The 26,048-nt window shown below is 48.1% G+C and overlaps 1 protein-coding gene across 1 annotated transcript in view; it reads left to right on the forward strand.

Moving 5' to 3' along the window:
• LOC116954880 (sodium/potassium/calcium exchanger 2-like) overlaps window positions 1–26,048 on the forward strand; it is a 62,244-nt gene that overhangs the window by 29,230 nt on the left and 6,966 nt on the right. Inside the window, exon 4 of the mRNA XM_032975683.2 lies at window positions 7,039–7,144. Coding sequence (XP_032831574.2) covers window positions 7,039–7,144 — 106 coding nt within the window. The remainder of the gene's footprint in view (window positions 1–7,038; window positions 7,145–26,048) is intronic.

Genomic DNA, 26,048 nt, shown 5'->3' on the forward strand with positions numbered 1-26,048 from the left:
TGTCGGGAGCTGGACTGGTACCATCTGAATCTCTGCGGTATTCAGGAGGTCCGGTGGACCAGTTCTGGCTCCTGCCACCATGAGGGGGTGGACAGTCCTCTACTCGGAGTAGGAGACTTCTGAACAAAAGAATGAAGGGTGTGGGAGCATGGGTTTGAGGTGTGGGGAAGCTGTAAGCCCCAGGCTACTTTGGGCTCGCCTTCCCATCAACCAGAGGCGAGGAGTGGTGGTTGTGGTTACTTATGCCCCCCACCAAAGACGAACATCCATGGAGGGATGCAGGCAAGGCCAATGAGTCAGATGCCTTCTATGACGTCCTGTCACAGGTACTGGCTAAAGTGTTCTCTCGGGATAGTTATTTTGTTGGGTGACTTCAATGCCCGAGTTGGTCACAATGCTGGCACCTGGTCTGGAGTGATTGGAAGGCATGGGCCAGATCAGCTCAATAACAACGGTAGGAGGCTGCTAGATTTTTGTCCAGCCCATGGGCTTGTAATTACCAGCATGCTGTTCCGGCATCGGTGCATCCACACAACATCATCGATGCATGCCGGGTCCAAGAAAGAACATCTGCTGGACTACATAGTGACGGAACGCGGATACGGACCTATGTCCTTGACACCAGAACCTACCGTGGAGCTGATCTGTCCTCTGACCATCGACTTGTCACCTGTAAGATACCATTCTTCCACTCCGGTGGTGGGTGTACACCCAGGATCCCATTCAAACCCGTAGTGGCATGATCTCAGCTAGCTGATGAAAGTTGCAAGCGAGAATATCATCACTTGTGGCTGAGGTTGGCATCGTCCCCCACTCCTGATGGCGAGGGGAAATGGGCCAGGTTTAGGACTGGCTTGTGCAGCTGCAATGCCTACTTTGGGTACACGGTCAAGACCTCGTCAGAGACCCTGGCTGACAGAGGAGGTGTTCAGGCTGGCTGAGAAAAGCGACAGGCCGACTCATCGTCTACAGCATCCCATGTCAGAGAATGAGGAGGCTTACCGCAGCCTTCGCTCGGAGGTTCGGAGAGCCGTGAGGCGCTGTAAGGATGGGTGGTGGTCTCGGGTTGCTGAGGAAATGGAGTCTGCCTCAGTGGCCCGCGATCACAAATTGCTATTTAACTCCATCAAAAAAGTTACCTGCAGCGCCACACCTATTACCATCATTAGGGGAAAGGATGGTGATCCAATCTCCGATGCCCAGGAACAGGTTTGCAGATTTGCTGAGCATTTATGTGAGGACCTGGGGGAGGAGAAATCCCTCGGCCTGGAAAATATCGTGGCACAAAGTGGGGATGACCCTGCTGAGGCTGCAGTGCCTCATATTGGAAGAAGTCACCCCCTGTGAGTGGCTGGCTGAGAATGCCATCTGTTGAAGCACTGAAGGCGAGCCTGAGGCAAGGAAAGGCACCAGGCAGAGATCTCCCAAGTGAAATTCTGTTGGAGGGTGGTGTTTGTGCACATGCTTCCCTACATGACATCATAACAGTCTGGCCCATTGGATGTGTTCCACAACATTGGAAGGATGCTTTGGTGGTCCCCCTCTTTAGGAAGGAGAACCGCACGGACTAACAACTACAGGGGCATCTCACTCATCAGTGTGCCGGGAAAGGTACTGGCAAAGATTATTCAACATTGCCACACTAGGCACGCTGAGGAGAGGCTTGCAGAGACCCAATGCGGTTTCAGGAAAGGGTGGTCCTGCACAGATGCCATATTTTCTGTCCATCTGGTACAGCAGAGGTGTAGAGAATTCCAACGACCTACATCTCTGCTTTATTGACCTGGTCAAGGCCTATGATACCATCGGTAGGCCTGGGCTCTGGGTTGTTCTTCGTGCTTTCGGAGTCCCTGACCCTCTGAGCGGGCCTGGGTGAAACTACGTGGCTGAGAGTTGGAGCCATTCCCTGTTCACTTTGGGGTGCGACAGGGATGTCCTCTGGCTCCCACATTACTTAACATATTTTTAGACTATGTAGTTCGTGAAGCCTTTGATGGCTTACTGGAGGAATTTCCATCTGTTACAGACACAATGGGAGGCTGATCGATGCCCGGGTGTGGTCAAGGGATGGCTCCCTATTGCTCCAACCGTGTTATGTATACCGATAGTCTGGTAATTGCTGCTCATTCAGAGGGGAGGAGTTTGAGATGCTGCTGCTGAGACTGGAGCGTGCCACTAAGAGGTGTGGGGCCTTACCATCGGCCCCACCAAAACTAAGCATCTGCCTGGGTATTTTGTACCATCGGACACTCCACCCCCACAACTCCCAATCGGTGATGGGGCAGTTGTGGAGAATTTCCCATACCTGGGCAGTGTGCTCATTACCGGCTCCAGTTTGGCAGCGGAGGTCTCACTCCGAATCAGTCGAGCGGCAATATCTTTTCATCGGTTGCGTAATGCTCTGTGGAAGGTGCCTGGTCTGTCGCTCCGCACGAAGCGTCAGGTCTTCTCGGCCACGGTAATTTTCCTCCCTTCTCTACGCTTGCGAAACGTGTACCCCCCTAATAGAACATCTTTGCCGGTTAGAAACATTTTAGGCTGGCCTGCCTACGATAAATCCTGGGTTTAACCAGGCTGGATTGTGTGAGGAGCTCACAAATCATTGCATGCCTAAACAGCTTTTGTTCGGCCGGATCGAAGGGGCTAAACGGGCACGGAACGGGCTAGAGAAGAGATTGAGTGATGTGGTACAGGAGGACGTGGAGCTGAGTGAACTTGCTGATGACTGGTATCAGTGGTGTCAAGATCGGCCTCTGGAGGAGGCTCGTGAAGGACGCTACTGGGCAGTTGGAGGTAGTCGCCCTCCAACAACAACGGAGGGGGGAGGAGCGACGCTCACAACAACGAGCGGCGCGCCGAGTTTGCTAAAGCACAGCAAGTTGACACAGGAGGGGGCACAGGTGGTGCATCAGCCAATCGTCTCGGTCGACCTGTGGCATCCGGGTCTGCCCCATGACCACTTGCCAGCGGGCGTTCGACACTTCACGTGGCCTCGACGTGCACATAGCCTGGCACAAGCGTCGTGGTGACGTCACCGCCACTTAGTGGAGAATGGTGGTTGTGTGTGTTTGCTTACAGCACTTGCCCCAAAAAGTCTGGTCAGGCAGTATGGGCGATCTTTGTGCTTCCTGTCAAATGAGTACCCGGTTGCGGTGTGTAGTAAAACAATGTCACTGGGGAGACAAAGGTGGCCGGGGAAGTTTAATACGGCGTCGGCAACCGATGTATATGATAACTCGCCGTAGACATTTCCAGGTCAGATCAGTGGAAGTTGTAATGTTGTCGTACGCCCTTCCTCGAACTGACACAACCCAGTTTTTATAAAGTAGTCACGTGGTGAATATACGTGGCCAATGTATTGGCGTCCTGCATATCAACAGTAGCAGCACACGGGTGGTGCGTTTCTCACGCCGTGATAAATTGGCCACGTGTTTAGTCATCGCGCGACGTCATCAATTGGGCTATGGGGGTGGAGGGATATACGACACAACGGTTTTACTCGCACGGGCGATCTGACCCAAAGCAAAAAAAATCGCCGCTGAATGGTTTGGGAACTAGGCGAGCGAAGCAAGGGGAGGCTCTCTTGATGGACTGGTATTGGGTGCGGCTTGGAATTAAAACTAAAGATGATTATTACACATATTTATAAAGCACCTTTCATCCAAGGTGCTAAACATAATAAAACAATGGTACGTATGAACAAGGCCATTATTTAGATGGCAGGGGCATGCAAGGCGTGATGAGTGACAAAAAGGAGTGACTTGATTCGAAGCTTTCGTGACTGCAGGAATTACTCTTTGTTTTTTTCGGTAAAGTCACGTATGAATAAGAAATAATAAAATAAAATAATAGCGTATTTTATTACCTCTTATTTATACGTGACTTTACCGAAAAAAACAGAGTGACAAAGGAGTGCTTGGGGGGGGGGGGAGGGGGCGGTTAACGAAAGGGCTAAAGGCGGAGTGGAGGGGCGATAGAGGAGAGGTGAGGCTTGAGAGGAACAGAAGGAGGTTAAAGAGGGGGCGGGGGGGGTGCTTAATGTACAGGGATGATATGGAGGATATGGTGCAGTGTTGGATCTATGGTGCAGTGCTGCTCCATGTAAGGGAAGCTGATTCCAGTGGAGGGATGTAACCAGAGATGGGCCGTGCCAGCCTTAGCACCGCTGCTGCTAATCAATAACAGCACTTGTCCCAACAGTCTGCTAAAGGCTACGTGGGGGTTATTTAGCTTTGTATCCCCGCAAAGAGTAGGAGGGAATTAGGATGTATGCTCCGCATCGCGATCTGACAAGCGTGTGAGATGACCACTTTGCATCGACCCACTGTGTGATTCTGTATCGACCCACAGACACACAGAGCGCGCGTGTTTCCACTGTCACGTGGGACGACGGTTCTCCCTGATGAGACGAGACCTTCCGCATTGGATAAAGCTTTGTGCTTCACAAGGATTCTCTATCCGCCTCTGCTGCTACTCCTGCTACGCTTACTCAGTGCCGGATGAAGCTCGTGTGGGGCCTGTGGCAAATGTTATCAAGGGGCCCTAAATAAAAAGACACATGAATCTTAAAACATGCTTTTTTAACTTGCATAGTAAAGTAAATGTGTTTTTTCATTTGCTACACAGTCGGGTAATACGACAAATTGCTAACCTTAAACACCCAGCCATTCATAAAAGTTTAAGGCAGTACAGTACTATAGTAATAGAGCAAGCGCAGAATCGCTGAACCGGAATTGATGGTTGAAAGCATTTAGCGCGGGGCCCTTGAAAGTGCGGGGCCCGTAGCTGCTACTACACGTGCAGCTGCTACTGCACGTGCAGCTGCTACTACACGTGCAGCTGCTACTACACGTGCAGCTGCTACTACACGTGCAGCTGCTACTCACGTAGCTACTACACACGTAGCTACTACATATGTAGTAGTAGCTACGGGCCCCGCACTTTCAAGGGCCCCGCGCTAAATGCTTTCAGTTACTACTACACGTGTAGTAGTAACCACTACAACCTGCGATTAGCACGGTTGGCTACGTATGGTGCGAAAGAAGTTCAACGTACATTACATGAATACGATAGACAGAGGGAGAGCGAGAGAAAGGGAGCAAGAGATAAGAGAGGGAGAGAAAGAGAAAAAGAAATGGAGAGGCACAGAAAGAAAATAAAACGAGATCAAGGGAGAGAAAATGAGGAAGAGGTGAGAGTGAGAAAATGTGAAATTGGGAGACCTGAACACAATGTGGAATGTGAAAAAAGTGTTTTTTTTTTTTCAAATTATTTCTGCAGCCAAAGCCATTTATTATTATAATGATATATTTAATCCGATTTCAAATGTCCCGAGCAGGAGTTACTCAGTGTGCAGGTGCAAATATACATTTGCATCTTAATTTCCAGAGTCAGCAGAGGTGTGAATTAGAATGCGGAATGATTTATATTTGAAATTCATGGGAGAAGGCCGATGGGGTTTAACACTCGCCCACAGGGTGGTGGTTATAGAGGTCACGGAGGTTGTGATGGAGGTGGTGCTGCTGGTGGAGGCGGTAGGAGGTAGTGGAGGAGGTGCTGCTATTCGTGATGGAGGTGGTGGGAGCAGCTATGTAACGGTGAGCGCGCTGCACTCCAAACCCAGCGACCGGAGTTCAATTTCCAATTATCTGAACCGGTCTTGGGGCCTCCCTGAGGTCGGCTCGGCCCCAAATGAGTAGCTGGTGTGGTGCGTAAACATCGCACCACTAGGGAGACAAAGGTGGTCGGGTGTGGTGCTGGCCACCAACCCTCGTGTGCCGTGCCGGCCTTCGTAGGTGCTACCCACTAACAGTCCTTGCCCCAAGTCTGTTCGAGGCGATATGGGGAATATTTTTTCATTGGAGATGGCGTGTGGTGTGTGTGTGAGAGAGAGGGTCTATCAACCCCTCCAACTGAACACTTGGGTGATACCAAGAGGCAATGTGGAGGCCTGGGGTGGATAGGCGTCTGACATTTGGAGCATAAACCATCATCACGCAAACTCCGCTCATCCTCGTAGCAGTAGCAGCAGCAGCGGCGGCGGCTTTTGGCTGCTGGCCATCGAACAAAGACGGCGGTCACCGCATCATCGCCTGGCGATTTCAGACGCACTTCTGCGGCCGTCTGCAACGCTCTTCCAATATGAGGAAGCCACTGAGCTATGCAATTTTAAATCTATAGTGAAAACGAATTTCTTTAAAACTGCTTTGTGTGTTTTAGTTTGTCTTTATCCCGCACCTCCGATTAGCGCGGTTGGCTACGTGCGGTGTGAAAGAAGTTCAACACACATACATATTGAGGCCAACCAAGGCTCGTTGCTGGCAGTGGGATGTCACGGGACAGACCCAGGTGCTATGGGTTGACTGGCAGAAGCGTCACCTCTGCACACACGGTGACAATTCATCCACTCGCACAAAGACAAAGATCCCCGTATAATCTTAGCAGACTGTTGGGGCAAGTGCTGTTAGCGAGCACCGCTGAAGGACGACACGCGAGGGGGTAGGTGACCAGCACCACGCCCGGCCGCCTTTGTCTCCCTAGTGGCGATGTTTACACACCGTGCCAGGTACTCATTTGAGGCCGAGTCGACCTAGGGGAGGCCCAGGACCGGTACAGATAATTGTCACTTATGTTGGCCGTGACAGGAAGTAGAACTCGAGTCGCCGGGTTCGTAGCGCGGCGCGCTAACCGCTACACTACCGCTCCCCACACAACAACGGCCATTCGCCACCAAGTGGTGATGATGTCACCACGGCACTTGTGCCAGGCTACGTGCATGTTAAGGCCACATGAAGTATCGAACGCCAGCTGGCAGGTCATGGGATAGACCCAGGTGCCATGGGTCGACTGAGATGATTGGCCGATGCACCCCCCCCCCCATCATCCCAGGAGTGGAGTGACCATGGCTGATGATGACCGTGGTGGTGGTCTTCATAGGGAGGTGCTACTCGCTAACAGCACTTGCCCCAACAGTCTGTTCAGGGAATCTTTGTCTTTGGTATTACCGCCCCCTTGCCCCCTTCTGCCCCTCCCCTCTAGAAGTGGCGGCTGCAACGTGGGGGCAGCACCGCTTCCCTGCGCAGTAGCACCATGAGGAGCAGCCTCTTCCAGCTGATGATCCATACCCTCGACCCCCTCGGAGATGGTACGGGCCCCCCTTCTTCCCCTCAGCCCCCTCACCCCCCTCCACCCCTTCCCCCTCTCACCCACTCCTCCGTTTTATTTCATATAGACCTCGACACTGCCCATTTCATTCATTCCACATCTGTCCATTCGACTCCACCACAGTTAACCCACCCCACGCGCCCCAGTGTATAGGAATGTATAGGAGTGTGTGTACCGTATGTTGAACTTCTTTGGTGCCGTCCGTAGCGAACCGTACTATAATCGGAGGTGTGGAGGGCAAGAACAACAGACGTAACACAAAGCAGCTCTCAAGAAATGAGCTTGTCAATCTAAAGCGGTGATTCTTAGCCTGCGGTGAAGGTCAATCATGGAAACACAAACTAAGCACGGGCACGCCAGTACAACTTCTTTGTTTCATTAAAGCCCTATGTCTTTATTAACACTGTTTTTTTATGATTGAGAAGTAAAAGGGTGCAAGGCTGCAGTAAAAGGTTAAGAATCACCGATCCAGATGACGATCTAAAAGTACATCAAAGCTGCTGCCGGTGGCTTCCTAATATCGGAAGGAAGTGGCGTTCCAGACGGCTGCAGAAGCGCGCGTCTGGAAGCGCCGCACGACGCCGCCTTTGTTCGACCACCGCCGCCGCGAGGGCGAGCGGCGTGTCCTGTGACGACGACGATGGCTCCCGAGCTCCTTGGCCGAGATGGCCAGCGAGGCGGTATTGTGGCGACGAGCGATTTGCTCGTCAGCGACGTGCGTGCGTCGGAAGAGAAAAAAAAAAACCATTCCGAACGAAGAAAGAAAATGTCTTTGAGAGAAAATCAAAACGATGTCTAGGTTTTGCAAAAATCACCAACCCTGGTTCCTTTTGCGAGAGTCATGGCAGAGTGAGGCGGTGAGTTATTTTTGGGAAGCCGCTGCTGACCTTTTCCGAGATGCGGCGTTACAGCGAAGCTCCTTGCCCGTGCCGATAATTCCCAGCGGAGGCGTCACTTCAGCTCCCATCTCCCTCCACCTCTCCCCCCCTTCCCTATCTTCCACTAGATCTCCCCTTCTATCCCTCCCTCCCTCCCCCTCTTTCTTTCCCCCTCTCTCTTTCTCCCATTCTCTCTCTATCCCCCCTCTTTTTTTTAATTAAAACAACCTTTATTTTTTTTTCAAAAAATCCATAAATCAAGAAAGGTATTCAAATCACTCAAAAAAAGAAAAGTAGAATAATTTCTGCAAGCTTGACACACTACTTTTGAAAAAATACATGAAAGAGAATCGATAATTTTCGCGTTAATGTTATTCCTTTTTAAGTTATTCCTTTATTGTTTTGACCGTCTGTCTGCAACTCCACTGGGCAACCTCACTCCAGCAGCCGGTTTATAAACGTGGATGTTAGAGGGGATTACGTGCAGAGATGAGAGGATGACGAAGGAGATGAGGGAGATAGTGAGAGATGATGAACGCTTAGTTGATGCAGAATTATGAGGGGGAGAGGAGGTGATGGGAATGAGTGAACAAGGTGGAACATGAACTAGTTTGACAATTTTGAAGGCGATGGTAGGTTAAGGGAGAATTTTGGAAATCCATGGAGAAAACGATGAATAAGAAAACAACCTCTTGAGACTCCAATCAAAACCATCACGTTACCATACATAGCAGGCGTTACCAAAAAAGATTTCCAAAATTCTAAACAAACACAAGATCCAGGTCCGATACAGTACACAAAATCCGTGATCTGATCCCATCTGTAAAGGATGTCATCCCTGACTTACATTACCCTGGTCTCTATAAACCGAGTTGCATTTGTGGTGATTGTTACATTGATGAAACGAAACGACATGTATCTGACCGCATTCGCGAGCACAAGTCAGATTTGAAACACGGTAGGACGAATTCTTCTGCCGTGGCTGATCATTGTTACAATGCTGTGGGTTCTCGTGATATTGTTTTCTCTGATACCAAGGTACTCTGCAAGCCGTCTGGATACCACCAAAGATTTGTCCATGAAGCCATAGAGATATACAAACATAGACATAACTTCGGCTCCTGCCACCCACACCCCAAACCCCCCCCCTTCACCCTGCATATGTCCTCCCTGGCTCCTCCCCCCTCCTCTTACCTTATATAATTAATCTCTCATCACAAATAGCTTTACAGTAATTTTGCTGTGCTTTGTACACCTTATGAAGGAAGCTTGTGTTGCCTCCGAAACGTCGTGATTTAATTTAGTTTTCATTTTTGTTTTGTTTTGTTTGATTTATTTATTTTTTACCTACGGGACTTTACCGAAAGAACCAAGAGTATTTCAAGCTCTGTTCCTTCTTCTTACCACTTCCACCTCTCCCTACTCTGTTCCCCCTGTTTTGTATGTACATATTTTTTACTACGCAATTCCACCTCCTTTAGATCCTCGGTCAAGCCGAAAAAGGTTGTAGTTGTCAATCGTAATCTGCAAGTCATTGACGGCACAAGTGAGAAATGTTTCTGTTAGGCAAAAATGTCTGGGTCAAGATTTGCCACTTCTAGTTTTAGTTGACTTAATTTAATCACAAGCCATCTGATGTTGACATGTAGAACACCAACACCTTCTGCCAGAAAAATCTACAGAATTAAATGAGTTATTTATATTTGGGCCAGGGTGAAGCTCCAATACCTCCCAGAAATAAGAAAATGAGAATTAATAGTTTGCACAAGTATTTTCTGTGAAAGGATGAAGGGCGACAAACCTTGGATGAATAGCAGCTGCTTACATACGGCGACATTTTTAAGAGCAGAATGGACTTAGGAAGGAGTGCTGGTGAAGTAATAGGGCAAAGATAGCCTTTAAAAGGATTACAATGATGGAGTGTAGAAGTGGCTATAAGCTGTTTAACTAACAGGTGTAGTGGCAAATGGAGCATCAAGTACGAACGAGAAATAATGAGGGCTGCCAGTGGTGGAGTTCTGTTTGGCACTAGATATGGCCTGGAGGGACAGCAGTAGGATTAACAGCAGAACTGCAATCTTTAAAATAACAAAGCTCCACAACAGTTAAACACAAGTGAAAACGTACAGGTAGGCCAAGCGTGAGAAATGTCTTTCCGCACTCGTCGCACCATGTACGACTTCTCGCCCGTGTGCTTCAGTTTGTGTTGGCGGTTAGCTCCAGGTCACGAAGTTGACTAGTCGTTCAAGTTATTGCTGTTTGTAAGCACACCTTCGTGCGTTGCTATTTCTCAACGCTAGCGTGGATGTGACCTAACACTTCACTCTTTTTTTTCTCTCAAGGAGCATATTCGCGAGCAGGGCAATAACCTGATCAAACATGTGAAGGGTAAAAACCTCGAGTGGGTTAAAGACGGTCGAGGGCTTCCTGCAAACGCTTCGGCTCCTTGTTAATGAAGAGCGTTTCTGAGCAAACCAGGCAGCAGCAGTTAAGGCAGGCCCGGGGAGCGGCTGCTCAGGCGTGCATTGTCTTCAAGGGCAAGACCACGACCCAGGGCGAGGACTGCGGCGATGATGATGAGACTGTGGATCTTACGCAGAGGTGATAGCGGTAGCGGGAAGTCGCAACGCTGAGGAGCCATTGCACCGAGTCTCTGCGGTCGCAGCGCAGATGCTCCACCAGTGGGCTCCTCCATAGAGTTTGCTCTGCACTCTGTAGGTAACGTCCAGGAGCGACATCATCCAGGGAGTGCAGGATGAGGAGGACATCCTCGGCTTATGCGGTCAGGACCAACTTGACGCTTGGTTCCCTGAGCACCAGGCCGCTTAGTCTCGCCTTACGAGATTCAGGAAAGGCTCTAAAGCCAGGGCATGACGTTGGCCTGACCAATGGGCATCTGTCTCACGCCTTGCTCGAATTTGACCGGGGCAGTGAGGGCGCCATTGACCTTGATCATGCACTCTGCCTTGGTGTAGAGTAGGCGGATCATTCGGACAAAACAATCCCCAAAACAAAGGTCTTGAGGGTTCCCAGCAGGTATACATGGTCCACTCTGTCAAAAGCTTTTTCCTGGTCAAGGGCCAGAAACACGATTTGGGATGCCCAACCTCAGGGACACCGCGATTAGGTCCCTGACTAGGAAGATGCTGTCGTGGATGGTTCGTCCGAGGATGGTGTAGGACTGGTCCCTGTTTATGACTTGTGCAATCACCTCTTTCAGTCGCAGGGAGAGCCTTCGTCAATATTTTGTAGTCTTATGTTCAGAATGGAGACTGGACGCCAGTTTATTGTGCCTCGGGTCTCTGTTCTTGGGAACAGAGTGAGCACCGCCCTCCTCCAAGACTGAGGCATCGCCCCAGTCACAGAGGCTTCCTCCAGCACCTCTTTGTAGTCCTCCCCGTAGGGATGGCCAAAAAGTGGCGTAAAACTCTCCTGTTAGCCCATCGAACCCTGGGGATTTATTTGGGGCCAGTCTTCTTACAGCTGCGTCAAGGTCATTCCTAGTAAGCTTTTGCTCTTGCAGTTCTTTCCCGTCTTCCCCCAGGGTGGGTAGACCGCTCCATGCCTCCACCTGGGCCGATCCCGATGTCTCTTCAAGGGAGAACAGGCTGCGGTAGAAGTCTCTGATGGTCGACTTCTGCTGGAGTTCGTGCGCCAGGACACCGTCACCATCAAAGAGGCACTCCATGAATTTGTGCCTCCCGAGGGAGTAGAAGAGCGGGGATCCCGTGTCGAGGTCGGTGATGAGCTTCACCCAGGATTGTACAAACACCCCCCTCGTCTGCTACTCCTGTTGCCATTTGAGACGCTCCCTCTTCTCGTATTCTCGGAGAAGAGCAGGGTTGCTGTCCTCGGCGAGCTGACCCTCCAAATTGAGGACTCAGGCTTCCATGTCGGTGATGTCTGTGTTCTTCTGTCTGGTGCTCCCCCAGGTCTATTGTTGGCACAACTGCCTGGTGTGCACTTTACCCATTGGGCCACAGAGTCGAACTGCGTTTTTGGTTTTTCGCCACGCTTCCCAGAAATCCTTGAACATTTCTATGAAGGCACCATCCTCCAGCAGCGAGTTGCTAAAATGCCAGTGGGACGCGCCCTCGCGGGCTCTCTCCAGCCTGACACAGAGCATGATGAGGTTGTGGTCCGTGAAGGGTGCCGCCCTGATGCCAGACGTTATGACGCACGTCACAAAGCTCTTAGAGATGTAAAATCTGTCGAGCCTGGACTGCGTCACCGAGCCGTGGCGCCTTTTCCTTGTGTACATGAACTGGCATTGGCCCGAGTGATGTATGCGCCACACATCCACCAAGGCGGCGTCCTCCAGGAGCCCCTGCATTTCCTTCTGCCTAACTCCCCCTGACTGCCTCCCCGAACGATCCAGGACACCGAGTGTGCAGTTGTGGTCACCACCCACAATCACGCAGTCGTCGCCCGGCATCCCAGCCAGGTGCCTCCTGAGGAGGTGCAGAAACAGGATCTTCTCCTTGTTGGTCACCAGCGTGTATACGTTCAGCAGGTGCGTGGTGACATCGCCCACTCTGACCGTTACTGCGAACAGCCTTCCCTTCACCACTTCAGTTTGGGTGATGAGCTTGGGATGAAACCCTTTAGAAAACAGGGTCGCGACTCCACAGGAGGTGTTGTCAAGGTGGCTGTAGAAGGAGTCCCCTCCCCACTCCTTCCTCCAGTCATCCTCGACTGTGAGATGTGTCTCCTGAATGAAGAAGATGGGCAGCGTGTTTCCTCGCCAGAGACATTGCGGAAAAACCTCCACCGCCTCCCTGCTCCCGTTCACGTTTAGGGGGCCAGTGTACATAGGCATTGCTTGTTCCTTGCCTCCGTGGCCTCCCACCTTTTGTAATTTGTTTGCAGAAATATCCCAGCTTTGCCATTTGCCCCGGGACTCGAGTCCCTGCTTGGCGAGGAGTCTCTCAGCTTGAGTCAGAGGCCTTTATTGCCTTGATATCCTTTCATCGAGCCAAGGCAATGTCCGCTCTGTCCTTCACATTGGTCTCGTCGAGGAAGTGCCAGAGATATTCCAGGGGAGTCTGAGGGTCAAAGAGTGTTGACCCCTGGCTGCTCTCGCTCCCCACGCTGAAGCAGTCGTCCCGATCTGAGTCGATCTCCGCGCCATCCGGCTCAGCTGGAAGAGCTGCAGTGGCTGGGCTGGTGCATTGCCCAGCGGCGTCCTCTCCCCCAGTGTCAGGGATGGCCTGGGATGTCTCCTGCTCAGGCCCTTCGGGTGGATGGCCCAGTGTCTCTTCCACTGGGTCAGCAGTGGGATGGGGACCTTCCTCATTCCCATCCATTTCCTCCTCGCCCCTGGTGAGTGGTCGATGTCTCTCAACCAACTTCCCCTTCCTCTTCTTAGTCGAGGGTGGCGCAAATTGTATTTCTCCCAGCCTCATCCATAGCTGGTGGGGGTGAGGCTCTATGACCACAGGAGATGGGTCGATCTCCGTGGCGATGTCTCCTTCATCGTCCACGGTCTCCTGCTGTGGCAGCCCTTCCCCAGACGCACGCTGCTTCTTCCTCTTGGGGGTTTTTTCCTCGCCGCCCGTGCGTCACTCGGCGTGGCGTCCAGGATGGCAAAAACCACGTCTTCGGCGTCTGGCAGCTGTTCTGCTCCCTCCCCCTGGTGTGAGGGGGTTTCACCGCTTCCAGGTCTGGGAGGTGTTCCTCCTCTGAATTTGACCCTTGCGATCGGGGTCCATCTGGATTTTTCCTCTTGCGATTCGTCGCTCGAGGCGGCGATGATGTTGGGGCCACGACCTCAGGTGTGAGAGGCTACATGCTTCACGGGTCTGGTGTGGGCTGTTGGGGGCCTTGTTGCAATGCAGGCTCTTACTACTTTGCTTTCTTTCCAATGTCTCCCTCCTCCCCGCTCGTTTCTCCGACCCTTGCTGTCGTCGGTTTAGGGCAATCCCTTCGGAAGTGCCCCTCTTCTTTGCAAATATTGCATTTGATGCAATCCTTGCCATAAAACAATCTATGAGCAATGCCTTCATAGACAACCACACAAGAGCCCGCCTCCTGCTGTCTGGGAGTTAGCAGGACGTGTTTTTCAGGGCAGGGTTTCTGCACCCCCAGTGGCAGGGCACGTACTGGCGACACGACCGTGCCCAACGTGGACACGCGCTCCAACACGGCCTTGCCGGGGATTGTAGGGTGGCACGTTGGATACGATTCGTGCCGCCACCGAAGCGACGGGTTCCAGTTGGACGTCGAGTCCCCCCACGGTCATCCCCTTCTCGACGGCCGCATTGACCGTCTTCTTCGTCGCCGGGAAGAAGACGGCTTTCCCGCTCAGCTTCGAGGCGTGGGTGACGGTGACTGGCGGGACGATGGCGGCCAGGGCCTCGATGTTATGCCTCGATCGTGACGGAGCTCGAGGCGTAGCAGCGGATGCCGTTCTGGTGCAGTGGTCGCTGCACGCTTGGGGGGTGGGGGGGTTGTCCTTGGAACAGAGGCCCTAATGGGGGGGGCGTCGTGACTCCAGGCAGATTGGCAGCAGCAGCCTATCCTCCTACCTTCAAACTCTGCCTGATTGTGGTGTTGAGTGTAAACGGAGGATCAATAAATAATCCTCGTTTAAGAAAATAGTGGAATAAAAAATGAAAAATAGATTTATTGAATAAATAAACGTGATAAAAAAATAGGAATCGATAAATTATCTCAAATTAACTTATTTAATACATTTACGTGTTACATAAGTAGATGTATTTTGCAAACAAATCTACTTGGACAAATTTGTTTATTAAATACATTCACTCATCGTTAAATAAATACAACTTAGAGACCTTGCGCACACGTGAAGGGGCCCAGAAAAAAACGCAGTGTGTGATGGAATCATTAACTAGTAGGTTAGCATTAGCAAAGTCAACAATTGTGTTCTAAGCGCTTGTGTGGCCTTAAATCTACTGCCCACTGTACTCGGAGCGACTATGTGCTACAGCAACAGATGCCCCCACTTGGCTTGCACACGAAACAAGGTATAACAAATCTCAAATAGTTGGAGATTCGTAAACTAAGATTAACACCATAATCAGAAGAATAAAGAAACGATAAACAAAGTAGAAAAAAAACCTGTAATGTATGAAAACGATGCTTTAATTAACTATGGGATTGAGCACAGTGCCTAAGGAACACCACTTTCAAAAGGCTATGCCTCACCCTTACTGTTAAGCAATAGAAAGTAATGAAGAGGAGGGATATAAACACACAAATAGTACGACCTGTGTGTGCAAGAGGTCGGATACTTACTCTTGCTGAGTAAAATCTAAAAAAAAAAAATTAAATCAAAGTGGGGATGTTAGATTTATAGAGTTAACGCGGGGAGCTCAAACGAAAGCGCGTCTCTCCCCCCTCCCTCTTCCCATCAGCGCCCGCCAAAGTGGTCGCTTGATTTTCTGCTTTGCCATCCGTGTGAAGGAGGGTACAAAGGTCCCCTGTATAGCCTGTAGCAGGTTGTTGGGGCAAGTGCTGTTAGCCAGTAACAACAGCGCCTACGAAGGCTGGCACTGTGGCACACACAGAGGGGGTGGGTAGCCCAAAGCACGCCTGCCCGGCCGCCTTTGTCTCCCCAGTGGCAATGTTTACTACACACCACACCGGGTATTCACTTGAGGCCGAGTCGACCTAGAGGAGGCCCGGAACCGGTTCAGAGATGTATTGGTGCGTTGCATGGCATCCCTTGAATTGGAATGTGAATATTTACTTACACTGGAGGAATACGATGAGCTATAAAGCTCTTTTTTCACAGATTTCCAGAAGGGGCACGGCCAGAACGTAACAACACCACCACACAATACAAAAACCCGGTCGGAGTGCAGAGTATAGGAAAGGTGACCAAACATTTCCACACGATGACGATGATAAGCCACTTTGTTGAGCTATCAATTAGTGATAGCCAGGTCGTTGCTGAAACGGAAGCTAATAGCTCAGTGGGGCAACAATAACAACAAACTTTTACAGTTTTAGAGCGCCTCCGAGAAGCACGGTTGGCTAAGTACGGTGCGAAAGAAGTTCTACGTACATACACAGAGCAGTCGGTGTTGTTTGACCATACTTCACCGCTTTGGGCAGTGCGGGTGGGTCTGTGTTGGGTGCCGTGGGGAGCGGTGGTGTAGCGGTTAGTGCTACGCTGCGCTACGAATCCAGCGAACCGGGTTCGATTCCCGCTCACGGCCAACATCAGTGGCGATTATCTGAACTGGTCCTGGGCCTCCCCTAGGTCGACTCGGCATCAAACGAGTACCTAGTGCGATGTGTAAACATCGCCACGAGGGAGACAAAGGCGGCCGGGCGTGGTGTTGGTCACCCACCCCCTCGTGTGCCGTACCGGCCTTCATAGGTGCTCGCTAACAGCACTTGCCCCAGCAGTCTGTTAAGGCTACACGGGGGATCTTTTATTTTGGTGCTGACGTCAGCGTCTCTGGACGAGGGCTGAACAATTTGTGGAAAATTGCTAATTGCGATTCTTCTGACAGATATTGCGATTTGATTTGCAATTACATTTTTTCAAAAGTCAAGCTTCAGTTCAATATTCACTGTAATAGATTTAAAACGTGATGGAGCATTACCACGTGATACCATCAAAATATGAACTGCTCTATATATTCTAATGCTAGGATGAGAACTTAAAATATATGAATTGCTTCTAACATGTTTTTTATAAAATGTTTTAATTGAAATAGAACAATCAAACATAAACCAATTGTTAAATTAAATAAAGTTATAATAATACAAAATAAGACAATTCCAATAAGAAAGTAACAGGACTTTTCAAATCGCAGCTTTTGCGATTTACTAATCGCATTGTTTCAAATTGCGATTTCTATTTGAAATCGATTAATCGTTAAGCCCTACTCTGGACACGGCCATTTGTGAGTCATCTTCAAAGCGAAACTTTTTGTATTTATTTTTGTTCCCACGGACTAGAGCGGATCAATTTTCCCATCTGCAAATACAACACTGGTGTACACGTTTTATATCGTGTTCCGTCGATTCCAATTTTCTTAGATGATTAGACTGGCGGTAGCGGCGGCAGCAGCGGCAAAATATTCTTTGTCTTGGAGCGCGATCCAGATACTCTCATTTCTGATCACCATAGGACACCTCCATTGTCATTATTCACTAACTAAACTATCGTTTTTATTTTGCCAGGTAAGGCCCACCGAGCTCTATACCTCTTGGTTCTTTCGGTAAAGTCACATAGATAGAAAATGAATAGAGCACGTTGTGATCTATAACTTTCTATCTCCGTGATGACTTTACCGAGAGAACCAAAGAGTGTGGATTCCTGCAGTCACGAAAGCTTCAAATCAATATTAGATAGCGACCTGGCCGCACGTATTGATGGCACAACGTAGTGGCTTGTCGTCATCACGTGAGGAATATATTGCAGCCAAATACTGTACTCTAAACGCGTGATTTTGTTTCTAAATGCGGAGGGAGGACCCGGAGGACCCGGAGAAAAATCCACGCCACCACGGGGAGAGAGAGATGCTAACTCCCAATATACAGCAGGCTTTCAGGGTCGGGATCGAACCCACGCACTCCTGTATGCCAGGCGATGTAATTAACATCTTGCCCATAATTATTACCATGATTAGCATGACCCCAGGGTTATTATCTTCATAATGACTCTGCAATCGAACAGCCGCCGAGTAAATATCCGCAAACAGCAGGCGACGGCTCCAGCATCATTGGCGAGAGTCCTATCCCAACCTGGTGCTGGCAGGAGAGTAGAAGTTCGACTCCGAGCCCTGGCGACGCCTGCTGCTGTCTATTTGGAGTTTGCGTGTGTCTCTCATCATCATCACGATGGCTAGGAGATGTTGACTACCTCGCCTGGTGTACAGGAGGTCGTGATGTGTGCGTCTCTCTCTCATCGTCACGGTGGCTATGAGATGTTGACTTCCTCGCCTGGTGTACAGGAGGTCGTGGTGTGTGCGTCTCTCTCATCATCATCACGATGGTTAGGAGATGTTAACTACCTCGCCTGGTGTACAGGAGGTCGTGGTTTCAATCCCGACCCTGGCGACGCCTGCTGCTGTATATTTTGAGTTTGTGTGTCTCTCGCTCTCTCCCCGTGGATCTTTTTTTCTCCGGGTCCTCCGGTTTTCCCCTCCACATTGGGAATCAACATCGTGCGTTTAGAGTATTTCTCTGCTGTACATTTTTATTTGAGCCACTTCGGTGAGCTATCATTTGTGGCCAGGTCGCATCTGAAAAAGCGAATTGCTCAGGTTGGGCTTTACCTGGTAAAAAAATAAGTAAATTTTTATAGTCATTTGCTTTCCGTTCTTATACTTTGCCCTCATACCGCATGTTTGTATTGTTTGTAACGTTCTGACCCCCGGTGCCCCTGCTAGATATGTGAAAAAGAGCTTTAGAGCTCATCGGATTCCTCCAGTATAAATCCATATTCTGACCTGGCAGTCAAACCAAAACACGTTCACCCTCAGGGTTGCAGTGAAGTGGAACTGAGCAGAGAAACAACTCTTGCTGCACTTGACAACCCAGTTTAAACACATCTCCGGCTACCCGAGTCTGTGGGTCTCTATGGGTCTACACGAGCCTATGGGTTTCTACGCGAGCCTATTGATCTAAATGAGTGGTTATTTGAGGCTATGGGGTCTCTGCGCGAGTTTATGGGATGATAAAACGAGCACCGCTTTGTGAAGTCTTCCGTGGGTTGGATAGATATAGGCTCGGCTCTCTGGTCATAGGAACGTGGAATTCGTGACAGATGTTTGACAAAGCGTCGTTGGGAACAACGCAGTAAAATTACATTCGTGTGATTTATTCTCAGCGTCGTCATTATTACGATTTTTATATAAATGTGTTATTATCATCGTTATATAATATTTAAATTCCAAGGGTGAGTGTCGTCGCAATCTGAGGGCCTTGGATCCCAGGTAACCGCTGCCATGGCAACAGCCAAGAATCTGCTGTCTCTGTCTGGGGGGGGGGGGGGGGCGCTGTTCAACCCCAGCACACGGGCGAGAAGCCGTGCGTGTGTGACGAGTGCGGCAAGACGTTTCCTCGCGCTCGGCCGACAAGTATATATTGTGTGTTAATCTGTGTGTACCCCGGATATTTTAAAGATGGCAATTCTCCTGCTGTGTGTATCATTCTGCTATCCCTCCCGGCCATATCTAGTGCCACACTCAACTCTACAAACGGCTCTACCCTCGTTACTTTGCGTCCATGACTTGTTGCTCGATTTGCCGCTACACCTGCAAATGAAACGGCTCATAGACACTTCTACACTCCATCATTGTATCCTTTTAAACCCTGTCTTTGTCCCATTACTTAACCAGCACTCCTTCCGAACTTCATTCTGCTCTTTAAAATAACACCATCTGCGAGCTGCTGCTATTCGTCCAAGGTTCGCCGCTCTTCATCCTTTCACAGAAAATACTTGTAAAAATTGGTTTTCTGTATCGACACAAGCACTGCTTACCCCCAATGTTCCGTTTGGAATTGATAACAGCTACCATACTGCCTCTACTTGATTACTGTGACATCATATTCTTGGTTCTTTCGGTAAAGTCACGTAGAATGGAAACAATAAAATAATAAAAATATAAAACAATAAAATTCTCACGACGTTTCGACTGCAACACAAGCAATCATCATCAGGTGTGAAAACCTGCAGTCACAAAAGCTTTGAATCAAAATTTTACTGTGACATCGTGTATAAATCAGCCCCAAGTACTGTACTGAAGAAGCTTGATTCCATCTATCACTCGGCCTTAAGATTAGCATTGAACTGCCCATATAGGACTCACCACTGTCATCTCTACATTGGGTCAAACTTAACATCTCTTAATGTTCGACGGCTTGTGCACCAGATCTTATGTATTCACGATGTACTTACAAAAAAATCTGCAGACTACCTGCTGGACCTCCTCTCTGTTTCAAAGAACAAATTTGATCTCAGGTCTTCGCTCATTTACCAGCTTCACGGTCCCTATTGCCGTCCAAAAACTGGAGGAAGGGCCTTTGCTATTGATGCCCCCATGGTCTGGAATGCTATTGCCAATAACCTGCAACTTGAATCGCTACCAATGAGATCTTCTCTCAAATTGCTCTAGAGGAGTTGTACACCCCTAGCTGCCACTGCTATTCATTGGCGTAAAATAAAATAAAATGTTTTCGCTCCGGATGACGCTGCAAAGTATTATCTGTATTTTGATTTAGCGTGCTGATCTTAAAGGTGCATTGAAAAATTTGATACTCCGACTGATGCTTCTGTTGTGGAGTAACTCATGCAGCCAGCTATGGCTCTAGGATTTGGTGTTACATGTTTTTTTATGTAGTTTATTGTAAACATTCGGTCAGTCCCTATGATCACTGTTACATTGCAATTATGGCTTTATTTTTTGGTGATTTCGAAAACTTTTGTGGTTTGGACATGTGTGTTTCATTTTAGTACGGAGTTAGACTGATGGCTTTAATCTAAGTTGTCTTGTGGTTGTTGTTGTTGTTTGACTTGCATCCCACTGGGATTTTTTGCACACAGCGTTGGTATACGGTGCTTTTTTTTAGGACTATTTTTGCTGTCTTTTCATGGATTTTCTGTTTGCATAGTCACTTTAAGATGTTCTTGTTCGTGTTTTTGTTTGTGGTTGCACCCGATTCAAGAGCCGAATGGCTCACAGGGCTATACCAAAATAAAGAAACTGAACTGTCTCGAGCGAGAACATAACGTGTAGTAATCGCAGTAGTAATAATAATTATTCTGAACTCCAATTTGTTTATCGCTGCTGTTGTTCCTCCTGTTACAGCTCACCAGCGGGGTTTTATTTTTCTTGTGGTAGCATGGTGTTTTGTTAATGTGATTATTTATGATGAATAATCGATCGATTAAATCGTGACTACGCTACATATCTATAATTTGGATTCATTCTGTACACTTCGCAATATTAGAAATAATGCCTGGTGCTTCTGCTGCACGAGTGACAACACTGCCAGTGTAGCCGTAAAATCAAATTATATAAACATTGTATAATGATTATAAATCTTACTCTCAATGGCGTCTGCCTGTGTATGCGCACTTGCGAAGGATTTGGCTCGCGAACCGTGGGGTTTACGTAAAAAAAATTAGCCGGGTACCACGCCGTAAGCCCCATGCTTGGCATAGGCTATTCCCTGTCCACGTCCGTCACCTTTGAATAAGTAAAAATAGCGTTTTTGTGAGACTTCTCTTTATTTACTTTTTGCTGCACAGCGTGGGACAAAGTACGCAATTGCGCATGCGCGAAATGCTGACAGGATTCTCCTTGGCGTTCAAAATACAAAAAAAAATACACACAACGCTGAGGTACATTCATCAAAGTGTCCATGTCCCTCCCCCCCCACCCGAATGTGTGCACTTACTACTATAGGGTCGGTAGATACTAAAATTATCGCGCTTGGATAGCATTATTGTAGCGCGGGCGGGGGGTAGCGGCCCAGCCCACAGCCTCGGCCGGCTGGGCAATCTAGGCGAGGGCGGGGGCTCTGCACGGGACTAGGCCTCACCACGGCACTCAGTCAGGTGAGTACTTTGTGCTATAGAGTCAGCATGTACTGCTCTAATCATAGCAGGTACCACCACAGTCGGTATCCACTGCTGTAGTGAAAGCAGGTACCACAGTCGGTATGCACTGCTGTAATCATAGCAGGTCCCACCGCAGTCGGTATGCACTGCTGTAATGATAGCAGTTACGACCAGAGCCAGTATGCACTGCTGTAGTGAAAGCATATCCCACCACAGTGGGTATGCACTGCTGTAGTGAAAGCATATCCCACCCAAAGTTGGAATGCACTGCTTTAGTGAAAGCAGGAACCACCACAGTATGCACTGCTGTAATCGCCACCACAGTCAGTATGCACTGCTGTAAATCATGGCAGGTTCCACCACAGTCAGTATGCACTGCTGTAGTGATAGCAGGTACCACCACAGTCGGTATGCACTGCTGTAGTGATAGTAGATACTGCGATTGAGTTGGTAGATACTAAGTCAGTATATACCACTATTGTCAGTAAATACTGCTAGTCAGTAAAGACTACTATACACTCCATAGCTACTACTAGCTCTAGTATCTACTGAGTCAATAGATACTACTTACTCTATTGTATGTAGGGTGTGTAGGTACATATACCTATGCGGGGGTAAATATATTTTTTGAGGGGGGGGGGGTCGACAATTTTCATAAACCTTTTAGATCAACTATTTACTCCCCACTTTCTATAACTTTTTGGACTTCTGCAAGCCTCTCAATTTTGTTGATGGAGAAATGGACAAATGGCCCACTGGGCATTCACTTGAGCTTAGTATCTGTGTATGTGTAATGTTTTTAAAAGAAGTTTTGAAATAAATGTTTCACCTGGGCAATGCTGGGTACTTCCGGCTAGTATTATATAAACATTCCTGCGGAGGGAGTTGGTAGGAACGTTGGGTTGCATGGTCAATGGCCAGGGTCAACGGCGGCGTGGTGTATTCCGCAAATATGCCCGACTGTGGGCGGGCACAAGCCGGCGTGAGTAGGTTAAACGTTGAGTTTTATAAGGGCACCACGGGGTGACCAGCCCCTCCCCACCCTCCCCTCTCCACCCAGCCCCACCCCTCCCATTTTTGGATGCCGGACGGACACAATCCCCTGTGGGCTGGTGTAACCAGGAGGTTCCTACCAGTATAAACATTGAGACCAGTAGAGGCGAGGTATATACGGTAATACGAGTTGGTTACTGCACTTAGATCGATGGGACCCTGATGCTAATTACTTCAGAATATTTTCTGATGACCGGATTAATAATATGTTAATATACATGTGAATACATTTTGATTTAAAGCTTTCGTGACTGCAGGGATTCATATTCTTGGTTCTTTCGGTAAAGTCATGTAGAAGGGAAACAAAGTAATAAAAATATAAAACAATAAAATTGTCACGACGTTTTGACTGCAACACAAGCAATCATCATCAGGTGTGAAAACCATAGCAAGAAATTTTGAAAAAAGTGGCGTTTTTTAACGTTAGCACCACGGAGAGCGATTTGACAGTTTGTTAAGATGGACAAGTCCATATATGTTCGGAAATGAGGAGGGGGGAGACGAAAATAATGGATGCGGTCTGAAAGCCACCTTAAGCGTGATCAATCAATTAAGACCCGAAATGGTTTATCAAATCCTTCCAATGATTGCTAAGCCAGAATCCATCTTATCGGTTGAAATTGTCTCTGTTTGTATATGTGGATAGCCTCATGAACGAATCTCTCATGGTAGCCAGATGGCTTGCAAAGAACCTTTGTCTTGGAGCAGTCAATGCCATGTGAGCCAACTGAATTATATCACTGTTATAATTTAGTAGGCTCACATGACATTGACTTCTCCAAGACAGAGGTTCTTTGCAAGCCATCTGGCTACCATGAGAGATTCGTTCATGAGGCTATCCACATATACAAACAGAGACAATTTCAACCGATAAGATGGATTCTGGCTTAGCAATCATTGGAAGGATTTGATAAACCATTTCGGGTCTTAATTGATTGATCACGCTTAAGGTGGCTTTCAGACCGCATCCATTATTTTAGTCTCCCCCCCCCCCCCTCTTTTCTGAACATAGATGGACTCGTCCATCTGAACACACTGTCAAATCGCTCTCCGTGGTGCTAACGTAAAAAAAACGGCACTTTGTTTCTTTTTTTTCAAAATTTCTTGCTGTGGGTTTCACACCTGATGATGATTGCTTGTGTTGCAGTCGAAACGTCGTGAGAATTTTATTGATGTATAGTTTTATTATTTGATTGTTTCCATTCTACGTGACTTTACCGAAAGAACCAAGAATATACATGTGAATAGTTTAACACGTAGGCTTTTGTGACCAAGATTATTCATTATAAAGGTTTTCGGGTTAGATGGCGTTAGTATAAATGTGTCCTAACCCTCCACCACCCTATACAGCCAGTAAGGTTTGTCACGTAAACAACATGCTAATTAGTTTATACTTCAGTCCATCGGTGTGTTGGAGAGTAAAGCCACATTTACAATTAGAATACCGTGACGTTTCGCAGGTAGTTACATCAACCAGCATCATCGGGCGATTTGCCACAACAGTGAAGGAATCCACCTGCTTCCGGTCTTAAATCGAGCAGCAGAAGGACTACGTCATCACTGAACCCATCAGGTGCAGAGATCAGAGGGGGGGAGGTATTGTAATTATATCATAGATTATTAATCAGTTAATTAGCATATGTTTCCTTTATAAGAAATAGTTGTGATGTGTATGACTTAATACGCTTTCAGGCCGCACTAAGTCTGTAGCTGTCAGAGCGATTAAAGTTATTTCTATTTCTCTCAATTTCAATGGATGATCTACAGTGAGGGAAAAAAGTATTTGATTCCATGCTGATTTTGTACGTTTGCCAACTGACAAAGAAATGATCAGCCTATAATTTTAATGGTAGGTTTATTTGAACAGTGAGAGACAGAATGACAACAAAAACAATCCAGAAAAACGCATGTCAAAAATGTTATAAATTGATTTGCATTTTAATGAGGGAAATAAGTATTTGACCCTTCTGCAAAACATGACTTAGTACTTGGTGACAAAACCCTTTTTGGCAATCACAGAGGTCAGACGTTTCTTGTAGTTGGCCACCAGGTTTGCACACATCTCAGGAGGGATTTTGTCCAACTCCTCTTTGCAGATCTTCTCCAAGTCATTAAGGTTTCGAGATTGACGTTTGGCAACTCGAACCTTCAACTCCCTCCACAGATTTTCTATGGGATTAAGGTCTGGAGCCTGGCTAGGCCACTCCAAGACCTTAATGCGCTTCTTCTTGAGCCACTCCTTTGTTGCCTTGGCCGTGTGTTTTGGGTCATTGTCATGCTATAATACCTATCCACGACCCATTTTCAATGCCCTGGCTGAGGGAAGGAGGTTCTCATCCAAGATTTGACGGTACATGGCCCCGTCCATCGTCCCTTTGATACGGTGATGTTGTCCTGTCCCCTTAGCAGAAAAACACCCCCAAAGCATAATGTTTCCACCTCCATGTTTGACGGTGGGGATGGTGTTCTTGGGTCATAGGCAGCATTCCTCCTCCTCCAAACACGGCGAGTTGAGTTGATGCCAAAGAGCTCCATTTTGGTCTCATCTGACCACACCATTTTCACCCAGTTGTCCTCTGAATCGTTCAGATGATCATTGGCAAACTTCAGACGGGCATGTATATGTGCTTTCTTGAGCAGGGGGACCTTGCGGGCGCTGCAGGATTTGAGTCCTTCACGGCGGAGTGTGTTACCAATTGTTTTCTTGGTGACTATGGTCCCAGCTGCCTTGAGATCATTGACAAGATTCCTCCCGTGTAGTTCTGGGCTGATTCCTCACTGTTCTCATGATCATTGCAACTCCACGAGGTGAGATCTTGCATGGAGCCCCAGGCCGAGGGAGATTGACAGTTCTTTTTTGTGTCTTCCATTTGCGAATAATCGCACCAACTGTTGTCACCTTCTCACCAAGCTGCTTGGCAATGGTCTTGTAGCCTATTCCAGCCTTGTGTAGGTCTACAATCTTGTCCCTGACATCCTTGGATGGCTCTTTGATCTTGGCCATGGTGGAGAGTTTGGAATCTGATTGATTGATTGCTTCTGTGGACAGGTGCCTTTTATACAGGTAACAAGCTGAGATTAGGAGCACTCCCTTTAAGAGTGTGCTCTTATTCTCAGCTCGCTACCTGTATAGACACCTGGGAGCCAGAAATCTTTCTGATTGAGAGGGGTCAAATACTTATTTCCCTCATTAAAATGCAAATCAATTTATAACATTTTTGACATGCGTTTTTCTGGATTTTGTTGTTATTCTGTCTCTCACTGTTCAAATAAACCTACCATTATAATTATAGACTGATAATTTATTTGTCAGTGGGCAAACGTACAAAATCAGCAGGGGATCAAATACTTTTCTCCCTCACTGTAATTAGTCTTTGCCAGTAATAATTAGTTTTGTACAACAC

Source organism: Petromyzon marinus, chromosome 57 (genome assembly GCF_048934315.1).
Source record: "Petromyzon marinus isolate PM22_M1 ecotype Great Lakes invasive population chromosome 57, UKy_Petmar_22M1.pri1.0, whole genome shotgun sequence".
In the NCBI taxonomy this organism is placed as follows: domain Eukaryota; kingdom Metazoa; phylum Chordata; class Hyperoartia; order Petromyzontiformes; family Petromyzontidae; genus Petromyzon; species Petromyzon marinus.